Below are 14,920 nucleotides of genomic sequence, written 5' to 3'. Positions count from 1 at the left end.
ATGGGTACCAAAAGCTGAAATAATGTATCATTCAGATTTACCAACTAGGAAAGGATATGTCCTACCTAGAGTATGGAAACAAGTCCTATGCAAAGGAAGAAGGGCTTATGTCCTAGACAAATGGCTGACAAGTTCTCAAGTTAACAATCAGAACTTGAAAAATGAAGAGGAAGAATACTGGGATGACTTTATCATTAACTGTGATGAAGAGTTCTACCGCAATGATTAAAGTTGTTTCTCATACAGCCTGCCACTCAAAGAAGTATCATGAATCACTCATGGTATCTGGATAGTGGATGTTCAAGGCATATGACTGGTGACAAACAACTATTCTCTAAGCTGACTATGAAAGAAGGAGGATCTGTTGGCTTTGGAGGTAACCAAAAAGGAAAGATAATAGGTACAGGTACAGTAGGTAACTCTTCCCTATCTATTAATGATGTTTGGTTAGTAGATGGACTCAAACATAACTTATTGAGCATAAGTCAATTTTGCGACAATGGTTATGTAGTTGTCTTTAATAAGGAATCATGTACTGTATCTAAACAATATGATAACTCCATTATATTCAAAGGTCTGAGAAAGAACAATGTTTATAAAATTAATCTTTCTGATTTGAATGAACAAAAAGTGATGTGTCTTTTGACCTTGAGTGAGGAAAAATGGATCTGGCATAAGAGGTTAGGCCATGCTAACTGGAGGTTAATCTCTAAGCTTAGCAAGCTTGACCTTGTCAGAGGTTTACCTAAAATCAAATATCACTCAAACACACTTTGTGGTTCATGTCAAAAAGGAAAGATTACAAAATCATCTTTTAAACCTAAGAACATTGTTTCTACCTCAAGACCATTGGAACTTCTTCACATTGATCTTTTTGGGCCAGTTCACACTGCCTCTATCAATGGAAAGAAGTATGGATTAGTAATTGTTGATGATTACAGTAGATGGACTTGGGTAAAATTCCTAAGAACAAAAGATGAAGCTTATGATGAGTTTAGCATCTTCTGCAAACAAATTCAAAATGAAAAAGGCTACACTATTTTAAAAGTTAGAAGTGATCATGGTGGAGAATTTGAAAATGAACCTTTTGAAAACTTTTGTGAAAAATATGGCATCTTGCATGAATTCTCTTCTCCTAGAACTCCTCAACAAAATGGAGTTGTAGAAAGGAAGAATAGAACTCTGCAAGAAATGGCCAGAACCATGATGCATGAAACTAATGTAGCAAAATTTTTATGGGCAGAAGCTGTAAACACAGCATGTTATGTTCAAAATAGAATCTATATCAGATCTAAATTGAACAAAACTGCTTATGAACTGTTCAAAGGAAGAAAGCCTGACATTTCTTATTTTCATCAGTTTGGATGTACTTGTTATATCTTAAACAACAAAGTCCATCTAAAGAAATTTGATGCTAGAGGTTATAAGGGTATCTTTATAGGATATTATGAACGCTCAAAAGCATACAGACTGTATATTTCTGAAACACACACTGTGGAAGAAACTATGCATGTCAAATTTGATGACAAAGAGCCTGACCAAGTGTCAGAGCTTGTGGAAGGTTTGTCTAGATTTCAGGTATCAGAGGATCAGTATTCAGATATTCCAAACTACTCAGAACATCCATTCTCTGAAGAACCTCTGAACATAACAGTTCCTACAGACTCTGAACAACAAAGTACTGAAGCAACTGCTGAACCTGCTGTTGATGAGTCTGAAGATGACGAGCCCCCAAGAAACACTTTTAAATACAAATCATCACATCCAGAGGAACTGATCTTAGGCAACAAGGATAGTCCAATGAAGACAAGATCTCAACTGAGAAATGAGGAATCTTTAGTTGGTATTATCTCAATGATGGAACCTTCAAAGATTGATGAAGCTCTGAAAGATGATGCTTGGATTGTAGCAATGCAAGAAGAGCTGAATCAATTTCAAAGGAATGATGTATGGACTCTAGTGCCCAAACCTTCACACAAGAACATTATTGGAACAAAATGGGTATTCAGAAACAAGCTGAATGAACAAGGTGAAGTGGTAAGAAACAAGGCTAGATTGGTTGCACAAGGTTATAGTCAGCAAGAGGGGATTGACTATACTGAAACCTTTGCACCAGTTGCTAGACTTGAAGCAATCAGGTTACTTCTATCTTATGCTGTTAATCATGGAATAACCTTGTATCAGATGGATGTTAAGAGTGCCTTCTTAAATGGTTTTATTTCTGAAGAAGTGTATGTTAAGCAACCTCCTGGTTTTGAAGATATCTCAAACCCAGAACTTGTTTTCAAATTGAAGAAATCACTGTATGGTCTGAAACAAGCTCCAAGAGCTTGGTATGATAGACTCAGTAATTTCCTTCTTGAAAAGGGTTTTGAGAAAGGGAAGGTTGACTGCACACTCTTTAGAAAAACAACCAAAGAAGACATTTTAATCATTCAAATTTATGTTGATGATATTATCTTTGGTTCAACTAATGCTTCCTTGTGCAAGAATTTCTCTAAGATAATGCAGGATGAATTTGAAATGAGCATGATGGGAGAATTGAAATTCTTTCTGGGAATTCAAATCAATCAGAAGAAGGAAGGAACTTATGTTCATCAATCAAAGTATACCAAGGAACTTCTGAAGAAATTCAACCTAGATGACTGCAAGATAATGAACACTCCTATGCATTCAACTACCAACATGAGCAAGTCAGAAGATGAAGGAAAAGTAGATCAAAAGGTCTACAGAGGTATGATTGGTTCCTTACTCTATCTGACAGCCTCTAGGCCAGATATTTTATTCAGTGTTTGCTTATGTGCAAGATTCCAGTCAGATCCTAGAGAATCTCATCTTACTGCTGTAAAGAGAATCTTTAGGTATCTGAAAGGAACAACTAATCTTGGACTTCTCTATAAGAAATCCAATGATTATGTGCTAAATGGATTCTGTGATGCTGACTATGCTGGAGATAAAATTGAAAGAAAATCCACAAGTGGCAATTGTCAATTTGTTGGTGAAAACCTTATCTCCTGGGCTAGTAAGAGACAAACTACTATAGCTTTGTCTACAGCAGAAGCAGAATACATTTCAGCAGCTAAGTGTTGCACACAACTACTCTGGCTAAAATATCAGTTAGAAGATTATCAGGTAAGCAGTCACAATATTCCTTTATATTGTGATAATACTGCAGCCATTCATTTATCTAAAAATCCTATCCTACACTCTAGAGCCAAACATATTGAAATCAAACACCATTTTATCAGAGATTATGTTCAGAGAGGCATTATAGATATTAAGTTTGTTGATACTGAAAATCAATGGGCTGACATATTTACTAAAGCCTTACCTGTTGAAAGATTTGATTTTATAAAGAAACATCTGAACATGTTTTCAATCTCTGAATGAAAAATTTTTTTTGGCTATTAAAGTGTAAGAGGTTATGTATATCAGAACTTATGATTCAGAACATCTGAAACACAAGCTCTGAAGTACTTAACTCTGATAGAGAATTTTAAATATCTCAGAGGCTCTGAACTATTTAAGTGGGAAACGTTTAGTATTCGCTGCTGAACAGTTGTCCATTAAAATAGCAGTTACCGAGTAAATTTCTGCACGTGGTCTACGTGTGTCAGGTAGTGGGTGGTTAATGATGATTTTTAGTATTCAACTTTCTGTCAATTAGCGTAACTTCCCAAATTTGCTATTTTCGTGCTAACTGTGTGCATTTAAATAAAACTTACACAATACACTTGCACACTTCTCACTTTCACAACCTACACTTTCTTTTCTCTCTAAACCTCCAACAAAAATCTTCTTTCTCTCTCATTAGTTCCTACCTTTACCTAAACTCCATCATGGCCGGTTCTTCGTCTTCTTCAACAACAAAGATTCCTCCGTTCATGTTTAGAAATCTTCAAATCGTTGGGAACGAAATGGAGTTTCCAGAATCTGAACTCATCTTTCTCTCTGAGAAGATGATAGACTTTGATAGTTTGAAGGCAAATGGGTTCGATGTGAAACAGTACTTCTCCACTCAAGGTTGGGATAAGTATTTCAACATGCTTAATGGTCCTATTTACCCAGATCTCTTGAAGAAATTCTGGATGAAGGCTAAGGTTTTTGATAAGGTTGAAGCTAAGCAGGAAGAACTTGCTGCTATTGAACGGGATCCTAGTTTAAAAGGTAAATCTAGGAAAGAAATGGGTTTACTGGAATTTACTGGAAAACAGATTAGGTCAAATATCTGTGGTATGAATCTGGCTTTCTCTCCTATTCATTTCAACGCTTTGCTTAGCTTGGATAACTCTGGGATAGAGTTAGATGTTTTTGAGAAGGACACAAGGTACAGAGATGATCTTCTGGCTCTGATATGTACAGATCTGAAACTAAAGGGTAAAGTCTGAAGTAGCAAAGTTTTTCACAAGAAAGGGGGGGGGTTTGAATTGTGACCCTTTTAAAATTTAAACTCAAGTCACAAAATAAATAGTTAGTGATAAAATTATTTTTGTGCTCAGTGAGATCGTTCTAAGAATGATCTGTGCTGTGTAAAAACAGTTGCAGAAAATAAAAGTTTAAGGGAAAGAAGATAAACACAAAGAGTTATCCTGGTTCACCCCTAATCTTTGGGTTACGTCCAGTCCCCACCTCCTGTGAGTTTGTCCACTAGAATCACTTAAAAGTTACAGATCCAATACTTACAAATTCACCTTGATCTTGACCTAAGATCAACAACTTAACAAAGCTCCTAGAGCTTTGAACTTTCCTAGTCACCTTGACCAAACAACACTCAATCAATAGTCACGTATTGACTTGAGCAATTACAATATAGATGATTTGTTTCTAAGCTTAATTTCAGACTCACTAAAAGAGAAGCTTAGATGAAAGCACTCTAAAGAGGTTGGTACTCAGATTATGATACAAAAGAGTGACTTAAAAAGGACTTTGAGCTAAAGAGATTGAATGAGATTTTTATCACTTGAATTGCTTGGAAACTCTTGCTCTTTCCCTTGGACTTGATTGCCTTTTATAGATGCTTGCTTGAGGTTGAAGCTTGGCCTTCAAGTATATCAGTTAGAGGGCAAAATAGAGCTGTTACTCAGTGCTCTACATGCAGCAGACAACTTCTGCATAATGTGCAGATTCTCTGTTCAGTCTTGGAACAGTCTTGATTTCCTTTTGGCTTTGATCCATAAGATCCAAATATGTGTGAGCTGTTACCAAGTACATATGAGTTGTTTCTTACTTCCTTCCACTGTCATGTATCAGATATAGCCGTTTGGATGCTCAGAAAAGGACTCATGACAGTTGGAAATGGTTTTGAAAAACTGTGTGCAGGATCAGTCTTGCATCAGTCTTGAAACAGTCTTGACTGCACCAGCAAATAAGATGAACCTTCATCCTTCCTTTCTTGTGGTATGCAGCTGTATAATAGCTCTAAGGGCTGATCAGTAGTAGCCTTAGCTTGAGAATAAAAACCAGCTGGAATAGTACATGAGGATATAAGACAAAAATGTACTTCTATGACAAACCATGGAAGAATGTTCCACTTGTGTACTTTGCATAAGTACAATACAACTCATAGTTTAAATCTGGTTGTTCCTTTGTGATTGGTCCATGATATTATATCAGATGTATTCATTGGTTGGCCAATACCATAATTGATCAAGCTCATGGTTTTCTTCATGATATGTGACTAGGAAAGCATATACTTAAATTCCATCACATGTTGTTGATCCCAAAAGAGATTATCTCCTGTAGTGATTTGGTCCATAAGTCCATTGTAAAGTGCTTATTTGTTTTGTTCTTAGTTGACTTGAAAAACCAGAAAGCACTTATTCCAAAATGTGCTTGTTGTCAAAACTGCAGTCTGTCTGCTAAGAATGTTCTTAGAATGGTCTTGAAACAGCTTTGCAGGATTTTTACTTTGCAAGTGGTTTGTTAGAATCTATTTAATCTTATGCCACTCAAAAGCACTTGTTAGATAACAAAATGATCAGAATCATTTAAAATATAATTAAAGATGTTTGTAATCTTTAAAACATCAAAAGTGGATTTTGCCTCAACAATCTCCCCCTTTTTGATGATGACAAACTTCTTTAATTTAGATTTTAAAAATGATTTCTGATTTAATCAAATGATAAATGTACTAGTGTTTTTATCAAAAAGCTCCCCCTCAATTTATGCATTCAATTTCAAATTATCAAGATAAAATTGAGCTAGATAAAAGTTCTTGAATCATAACACATCCTTAATCATTTAAACTTCAAATAAGCATTACAAATCATGTGTTCAGCAGGATTAGGACCAAAAGATGATTCAGAACAACAAGAAACAAACACCTAAGACTTAGATTACATAATGCTAGAAGTTCTATCCTAAGATTAAAACTTCCTACAATATCTAGTCATCAAAAGTTTTCAAAATATAAACACAGTACACAAAACAAACACAATACATAAGCAGAAATATTAAAAATCCTAGCATTCTTGAAACAAGCTTCTTCTTCTTTTCTCCCCCTTTTGTCATCACAAAAAGTGGAGGGATTGCAAAGTTTTTTAAGGAGACACAGTAGGGCTGGAAGCATCAGAGGATGGATCATTCTCTGGCTGAGGGAATTCAGGAATGTGTGGAGGAGGATGAGCTGGAGGATGAGGAATATTGAGAAGAGGACAAACATGGTCACAGAGCCAGGTGCGATAGTTTTGTTGTTCAAGCATGATATGCATAAGCAGATTGTTCTGCTGCATCATGGCTTCCAAAATCTTGGTGGTTTCTCTCTTGGTTTTGGAAACATCCTTCTCCATTTTGGTTCTCTTAGGTCTGGTGCTAGGACCAGCAGCAGCAGGATTATCAGCATGTGGAGCAGCATCTTCAATGTTTTGACCAGATGAACAAAAAGATTTAAGTGACCCAAAGTGTGGTGGAAAGGAGGGTAATGAATTACCAGCAGAGTACAAGGGAATTTGGAGTTGGGAAGGTTCAGGACTTGGAATTTTAAGCAGGCTTTTAAGAAAATCAGAGCTGGATTGAGAATCATAGAATGGTGGAGAGAATAGGGCTTTGTTGGTGAATCTCGGATTGGTGGTCAATCCTTCAAGAACCTGTGCAGCATTTTGGGAAAGAGTGGGTTGGTTGCTTAATCCAAAGCTTGAGTCAAAGCCAAGTGAGACATCAAGATTAACAAAAGGAACAGAAATTGTTGGAGTAGGTTCCAAGCTGTGATTTGTAGAGGAAGCAAGGTTGAGAACGTTCTCAGACTGTTCTACAATACCAGTAGCAGTTAAATTTTTGTCAGCTTCAAAAACTTCTCTCTTTCTTTTCTCACCTACAGTAGGTTCATCAGTTGCTTTCTTCATGTGAGATAAGTTTTTCAAATCAAACACTTTAGAGTTGTTAAAACTCTTTTCCTTCTTGAGCTCTACCTTGCATTCTCTAAAAACCTTAGTCAGATGCATTCCATAGGGTAGAGTGATTTTCTTAGAACCAGAAGATGCAGCCTCTATCATGTTGTGAATGATAACATAGGGTAGGTTCAGCCTTTTCCCAGTTCCCAGATGATGCATAACCATTAAATCTCCATCATAAACTTTCTCTCGTGTACCTATTCTTGGAAAGATATGGTTTTGGACCATATTGAATAGCACCTTGTATTCAGTCTTTAGGTAAGAAGCAGGTGGTTGAGGTAATTTTGTACCTTCAGCAACAAACATCTCCTGAATTAAATCCTCCTTTTTAACTTGAGCTTCAGAGTACCAAGTGTCTCCAATCAACTTGGCTCCATCAATGGGTAGATTGAGATACTTTCCTAAGATCTCAGGGGTTAGTTTGATTTCAACATTCCTAAGGGTTGACTTGATTAGATCATTCTCAGGATCAACTTTGGCATTGAAATAGAAAGCTTGAACTACTCTAGGGTATACAGTTTCTCTCATTCTAAACAGGTGAGTCCAACCCTGTGATTCGGTAAGCTTCATCACATCAATACCCCCACTAGCTAGGTTTGCAAAGTCATAATACCTACAGCTAGGGACAGGTTTCCCATTCCAGAATAAATCAAAATCTTCTCTTTCAGAGTAGTGAATAAGAGGGATTACCATGTTCTTGGGCAGCAGTTGAGTCAAAGTTGGTTCTTCAATTTCTGGAGATTTCCCTTTTTCTCCATTATCATCTGAGTTCTTCTCAGCTTCTTCTTCTTCAGAGCTTGAAGTTTTTCCTTTTTCAGCACATATTTTTCCAGATGATCAAGAAATGCTTTGCTTGGAGTTCTTGTTTTGACAGGAGCAGATTTGGTGGTTTGAGTTGATTTGGACGGTTCAACAATTTGGGACAAGGGTTTGGTGTGACGAGTGAGAGAGGTGGTTTCCAATTCTTCAGAGTCACTATCATTTACTTCATAAATGGTGTTGTCTATGACAGGTTTCTTAGTTCCACTACCAGATAACAGTCTAGCTGATCTTCTTACTTGAGGAATTTTGGATTTGGATTTTGTGTAAACGATGAAGGGTTTTGGAACAGTATTAGAGGATTGAGGAATTGATTTTGACACATCTTCCTGAGAGAGTTTCATGATAGTTTCAGCAATAATCTTCTCAGTGTTTCCTAATTCCACTGAGGGATTTGCTTGATTTTGTTGGTTAATTTCCGTATCAGAGTTGGGAGCAGTTGTGAATCGTTCAGAGATGGTTTCAGAGATTGGAGAAGGTGGTGGAACAGGTGGTAGTGATGGTGATTCAGTTTCAGTGGTTGGTGGAGGAATGGGAGCAGGGACACGACCGGTGTTCTTGGTTCTAGCCATTGCGAAATTTTTGAAGGAGATGGATGAGTGAAGAAGTAACGGTTACAAAGTGATTTTAAGGAGAGAAGATAAGAGGGAGAGAAACTGTCTTGAGAATGCTAAGAGTGGAGTAGGTGTACTTGAGTACACTATTTGTCTTGGGACTCTAAGAAAACCTAACTAGTTCTTACACTAATTGTACTTGTCTATCAATTAATACAGTAATTTAAAATGTGTAGGGAGTACAACCGGTTTTCATAAGTTTATTACCTTCAAATACTCAAATATTTTTTAATTAAAGGTGAGCAAGTGTTTTTAGACCTAAAACAAAGAACGTTCTAAGACTGTTCTTCAGATAGGACATTTCGTAATTTTTAATTTTTCTTTAATGAAATTGAAACGCTCTTCAACCAAAGGTTTAGTAAAAATGTCAGCTAACTGGTTTTCAGTATCAACAAAGGTTAATTCAACTTCCTTTTTATTAACATGATCTCTAATGAAATGGTGTTTTATTTCAATATGTTTTGATCTTGAATGCTGAATAGGGTTTTTTGATAAATTGATAGCACTAGTATTATCACATAAAATTTTAATATTTGTGTACCTTAATGAGAAGTCTTCAAGTTGGTTTTTGATCCAAATCACTTGAGAGCAACAGTTTGCAGCAGACACATATTCTGCTTCAGTTGTTGAAAGTGCTATGGTATTTTGTTTTCTGCAACACCAACTTACAAGTGCTTCTCCAAGAAATTGACATGCTCCACTTGTGCTTTTTCTTTCTAATTTATCCCCAGCATAGTCAGCATCACAATATGCTATTAGATCAAAATGTGAACCCTTTTTGTACCACAGACCAGCATCTGGTGTTCCCACCAAGTATCTAAAAATTCTTTTGACAGCAGTGAGATGTGATTCTTTTGGAGATGATTGAAACCTTGCACATAACCCTACTGAGAAGACAATGTCTGGTCTGCTTGCAGTCAAATAAAGGAGTGATCCAATCATCCCTCTGTATTCTTTCTCAGATACATCCTTTCCTTTTTCATCTTTGTCCAGACTTGTTGATGGATGCATTGGTGTAGGCATAATTTTAGCCTCATTCATCTTAAACTTTTTGAGGAGATCTTTGACATATTTTTCTTGACTTATGAAGATTCCTTCTTCAAGTTGTTTGATTTGAAGACCCAAAAAGAATCTAAGTTCTCCCATCATACTCATCTCAAATTCACTTTGCATGAGGTTTGAGAATTCTTCACACATTTTTTCATTTGTAGCTCCAAAGATGATATCATCAACATAAACTTGAACTACTAAAAGATCATTTTGGTTTTCCTTTCTAAAAAGTGTGGTATCTATTTTTCCTCTAGAAAAACCATTGTTTAAAAGAAAAGTGCTTAATCTTTCATACCATGCTCTTGGAGCTTGCTTAAGCCCATAAAGAGCTTTAGTTAGCTTAAAAACATGATCTGGTCTATGTTGGTCAATAAAACCAGGTGGTTGATGAACATAGACTTCTTCATTTAAAAATCCATTTAGAAAAGCACTTTTGACATCCATTTGAAAAAGTTTTAAACATTTATGAGATGCATATGCAAGTAGTATTCTAATTGCTTCTAACCTGGCCACTGGTGCAAAAGTTTCATCATAGTCAATACCTTCTTGTTGATTATATCCTTGAGCCACAAGTCTTGCCTTGTTTCTTATGATCTTTCCTTCTTCATCAAGTTTATTCCTAAAGACCCATTTAGTACCAATGATTGAATTTTCTTGAGGTTTAGGTACTAGCTTCCATACTTCATTTCTTTCAAATTGCAGAAGCTCTTCCTTCATAGCTTCAATCCATGATTCATCTATGATTGCTTCATCTATGGATTTTGGTTCTATTTGAGAAATCATAGCTAGATTGTTTTCTTTATTCTGAGTAGCTCTTCTTGTTCTTACACCATCTGCTGTACTTCCATAGCTTGAGTTCTTAGGTTATAAATTCTATATGCTTTTGAAGTTAAAGAATATCCTAAGAATATTCCTTTGTCTGATTTTGAGTCAAACTTACCCAGATTATCTCTAATATTAAGAATGTAGCAGTAGCAGCCAAAAATATGAAAATATGATATGTTAGGTTTTTTATCCTTCCAGATTTCATAAGGTGTTTTCTTTAAAACTTTTCTAATAGTTACTCTGTTCAAGATATAGCAAGCAGTGTTTATGGCTTCAGCCCAAAAATACTTTTCCACATTTGATTCATTTATCATAGTTCTTGCCATTTCTTGTAGAGTTCTATTTTTTCTTTCTACAACTCCATTTTGTTGTGGAGTTCTAGGACAAGAAAAATTATGAGAAATACCATTTTCATTAAAGAAGGTTTCAAACAGAGAATTTTCAAATTCACCTCCATGATCACTTCTAATGGAGATAATTTTTGTTTCTTTTTCATTTTGAACTTTTAAGCAAAAGTTTTTGAAGGCTTCAAAAGAGTCATCTTTTTGTTTTAAAAATAACACCCAAGTAAATCTGGAATAATCATCTACAATAACAAAACCATAATTCTTACCTCCAAGACTTGTGGTTCTGACTGGTCCAAATAAGTCTATGTGAAGTAATTCAAGAGGTCTTTTGGTTGAAATAAATTCCTTTAGTTTGAAACTACTTTTTACTTGTTTTCCTCTTGCACATGATTCACATAACTTATCATTTTCAAAACTTATCTTTGGTAATCCTCTTACTAGATCAAGTTTAGAAAGTTTTGAAATGGTTTTCATACTTATATGTCCTGCCCTTTTGTGCCAAATCCATTTGTCTTTTTCAAGAGACACAAAACATGATTCATCAGGGAGTTCATCTAAGTATATGATATAAACATTCTTCTTTCTTGATCCATTGAAAAGAATTTTGTCAGAAGATGAGTGTTTGATTTCACATGTATCAGGTTTAAATATAACCTCAAAACCATTGTCACATAATTGACTAATGCTTATTAAGTTATGTTTAAGACCTTCTACATAATGGACATTTTCAATTTTAGCAGAGTTTATCTTACCAATTGTTCCTTTACCTTTGATAGTAGCTGTCTCATTATTACCAAAAGTAACTGATCCTCCTTCTTTCCTTTCAAAGGAAAGAAAGCTTTGTCTATCTCCAGTCATATGTCTGGAGCAGCCACTGTCCAAGTACCATGGCTTCTTCTTGACTGTGAGAAGACATTCCTGCATTTATTTTTAGCATGTTTTTAGGTACCCATATTTTTCTGGGTCCTTGATGGTTAGTGTTATAATGATTATTCTTATATTGATAAGAAGAGTTCTTATATGTTTGTTTAGAATTCTGTTTTTTAAGAATGTTCTGAGATCGTTCTGAAAAATATTTCCTATGATAATTTTGTTGTCTAGATTTTCTATAACAAAAGGGTTCAAGATGTCCTTCCTTATGACAGTAAGAGCATTTGTATATAGGTTTTTTAGGAACAAACAATCTCTTGTAAATTCTTTGATTATTGTTGGTTTCGAAACTTAGACCTGTTTTACTAAAACTGTTTTTCTGAGATCCTAGAATATTTTCAAAAGTTTTAGTAGAGTTTACAAATTTGGTTATGTCATTTTCAAGTTTTGAAACATTCTTCTTTAGTATTTTGTTTTCTGCTTGTATGTTAGAATCAATTTGTTGATTTTCTTTAAGTTCTTCTAATTCTCTTTTATGAGCAATTTCCATGTTCTTAATTATGTCTTTTAATATTTCATTTTCAGTTTTATATTCATCCTTTTCTTTGGTAACTCTAATTACTTCTTCCTGAAGTTGATCATACTTTATGTTTAAGCTTAAACTATCATAAAATAAATTATCAAAAAGATGTTCAGTTTTCTGACAAGAAGAGCAAGTTTCAGAATTTACCTCTTGTGTTTCTGATCTTGTCATAAGACATACGTTTGCTTCTTGTTCCTCTTCTTCTTCTGGAAGTTCATCTAATTCATCACAGGTTGCCATCATTGATTTCTTGACAAAAGGTTTTTTAAGTTTTGGACAATCACTTTTGTAGTGTCCAAATTGATTGCATTCATAGCATTGAATTTTGCTCATGTCCACTTCAGATTTTGCACCATTTCTCTTATTTGGAAATGTTCTTCTCATTTGATTTCTTCTCATCATGAGTCTTTGAATTCTCCTTGAGAGTAGAGCAAATTCTTCTTCATTATCTTCATCAAGCAAATCTTTGCTGAAAAGAATTTCTTTCTGCTGAAGACATTCCTTTGTTTGAGAGTCCAAGGCAATCATCTTTTTCTTTGGAGATTTATCCTCTTGAAGTATTGCTTCATGAGCTTTAAGAGAACCAATTAAGTCCTCCATTTTAACTTCAGAGAGAGTCTTTGACTCTGTGATGGCTGTTATTATATGCCTCCATTCTTTAGGTAGACATCTTAGTATCTTTCTTACTCTTTCATGTGTGGTATATGTCTTTCCAAGAGAGTTGAGTTCATTTATGATGATGGTGAATCGTCCATACATCTGATCAATGGATTCATCTTCTTTCATCTCAAATAACTCAAACTTTCTTACACCAATATCAATTCTTGTCTCCTTGACACGACTGGTGCCTTCATGGTGAGTTTTGAGAGTTTCCCACATTTCTTTAGCATTTTTGCATTGCATGATTCTATCATATTCTTCCCTGCACAAAGCACTTTTAATAAATAATTGAGCTTTAGTATTTAAGAGTACCCTATCTGCTTCAGTGGTTGTCCATTCAGCTTGAGGCTTTGGAGTGATGGAGTCTTTTGCCAAAGGTGTGTATTCTCCATTTTCAACCACTGACCACATGTAATTGTCTTGTGATCTTAAGAACAACTCCATTTTGTCTTTCCAATAGTAGTAGTCATTTCCTTCAAATAGTGGTGGCCTAGTTGATGATCCACCTTCTGAAATAAACTTTGCAGGTTTTGACATACTTCCTTCCTGAATCTTTTTCCTCTAAGCACTTGTTAGATGCTCAACCTGTAGAGGCAGAGCTCTGATGCCAATTGAAGTAGCAAAGTTTTTCACAAGAAAGGGGGGGGTTTGAATTGTGACCCTTTTAAAATTTAAACTCAAGTCACAAAATAAATAGTTAGTGATAAAATTATTTTTGTGCTCAGTGAGATCGTTCTAAGAATGATCTGTGCTGTGTAAAAACAGTTGCAGAAAATAAAAGTTTAAGGGAAAGAAGATAAACACAAAGAGTTATCCTGGTTCACCCCTAATCTTTGGGTTACGTCCAGTCCCCACCTCCTGTGAGTTTGTCCACTAGAATCACTTAAAAGTTACAGATCCAATACTTACAAATTCACCTTGATCTTGACCTAAGATCAACAACTTAACAAAGCTCCTAGAGCTTTGAACTTTCCTAGTCACCTTGACCAAACAACACTCAATCAATAGTCACGTATTGACTTGAGCAATTACAATATAGATGATTTGTTTCTAAGCTTAATTTCAGACTCACTAAAAGAGAAGCTTAGATGAAAGCACTCTAAAGAGGTTGGTACTCAGATTATGATACAAAAGAGTGACTTAAAAAGGACTTTGAGCTAAAGAGATTGAATGAGATTTTTATCACTTGAATTGCTTGGAAACTCTTGCTCTTTCCCTTGGACTTGATTGCCTTTTATAGATGCTTGCTTGAGGTTGAAGCTTGGCCTTCAAGTATATCAGTTAGAGGGCAAAATAGAGCTGTTACTCAGTGCTCTACATGCAGCAGACAACTTCTGCATAATGTGCAGATTCTCTGTTCAGTCTTGGAACAGTCTTGATTTCCTTTTGGCTTTGATCCATAAGATCCAAATATGTGTGAGCTGTTACCAAGTACATATGAGTTGTTTCTTACTTCCTTCCACTGTCATGTATCAGATATAGCCGTTTGGATGCTCAGAAAAGGACTCATGACAGTTGGAAATGGTTTTGAAAAACTGTGTGCAGGATCAGTCTTGCATCAGTCTTGAAACAGTCTTGACTGCACCAGCAAATAAGATGAACCTTCATCCTTCCTTTCTTGTGGTATGCAGCTGTATAATAGCTCTAAGGGCTGATCAGTAGTAGCCTTAGCTTGAGAATAAAAACCAGCTGGAATAGTACATGAGGATATAAGACAAAAATGTACTTCTATGACAAACCATGGAAGAATGTTCCACTTGTGTA

At 35.4% G+C, this 14,920-nt stretch overlaps 1 protein-coding gene across 1 annotated transcript; it reads right to left on the bottom strand.

Moving 5' to 3' along the window:
* Positions 1–11,887: 11,887 nt before the first annotated feature.
* LOC123922986 lies at positions 11,888–13,693 on the bottom strand. Its single transcript, XM_045975637.1, has one exon. It carries the CDS (start codon positions 13,691–13,693, stop codon positions 11,888–11,890), a length of 1,806 nt encoding a protein of 601 aa, XP_045831593.1.
* Positions 13,694–14,920: the final 1,227 nt, after the last annotated feature.

The sequence above is a fragment of the Trifolium pratense genome, linkage group LG4 (assembly GCF_020283565.1).
Source record: "Trifolium pratense cultivar HEN17-A07 linkage group LG4, ARS_RC_1.1, whole genome shotgun sequence".
Classification (NCBI taxonomy): domain Eukaryota; kingdom Viridiplantae; phylum Streptophyta; class Magnoliopsida; order Fabales; family Fabaceae; genus Trifolium; species Trifolium pratense.
This window is presented reverse-complemented; position numbering and strand designations above follow the sequence as displayed.

Coding starts and splice junctions, on each gene's coding strand:
- LOC123922986 (XM_045975637.1), bottom strand. CDS start 13,693: ATGTCAAAACCTGCAAAGTTTATTTCAGAAGGTGGATCATCAACTAGG.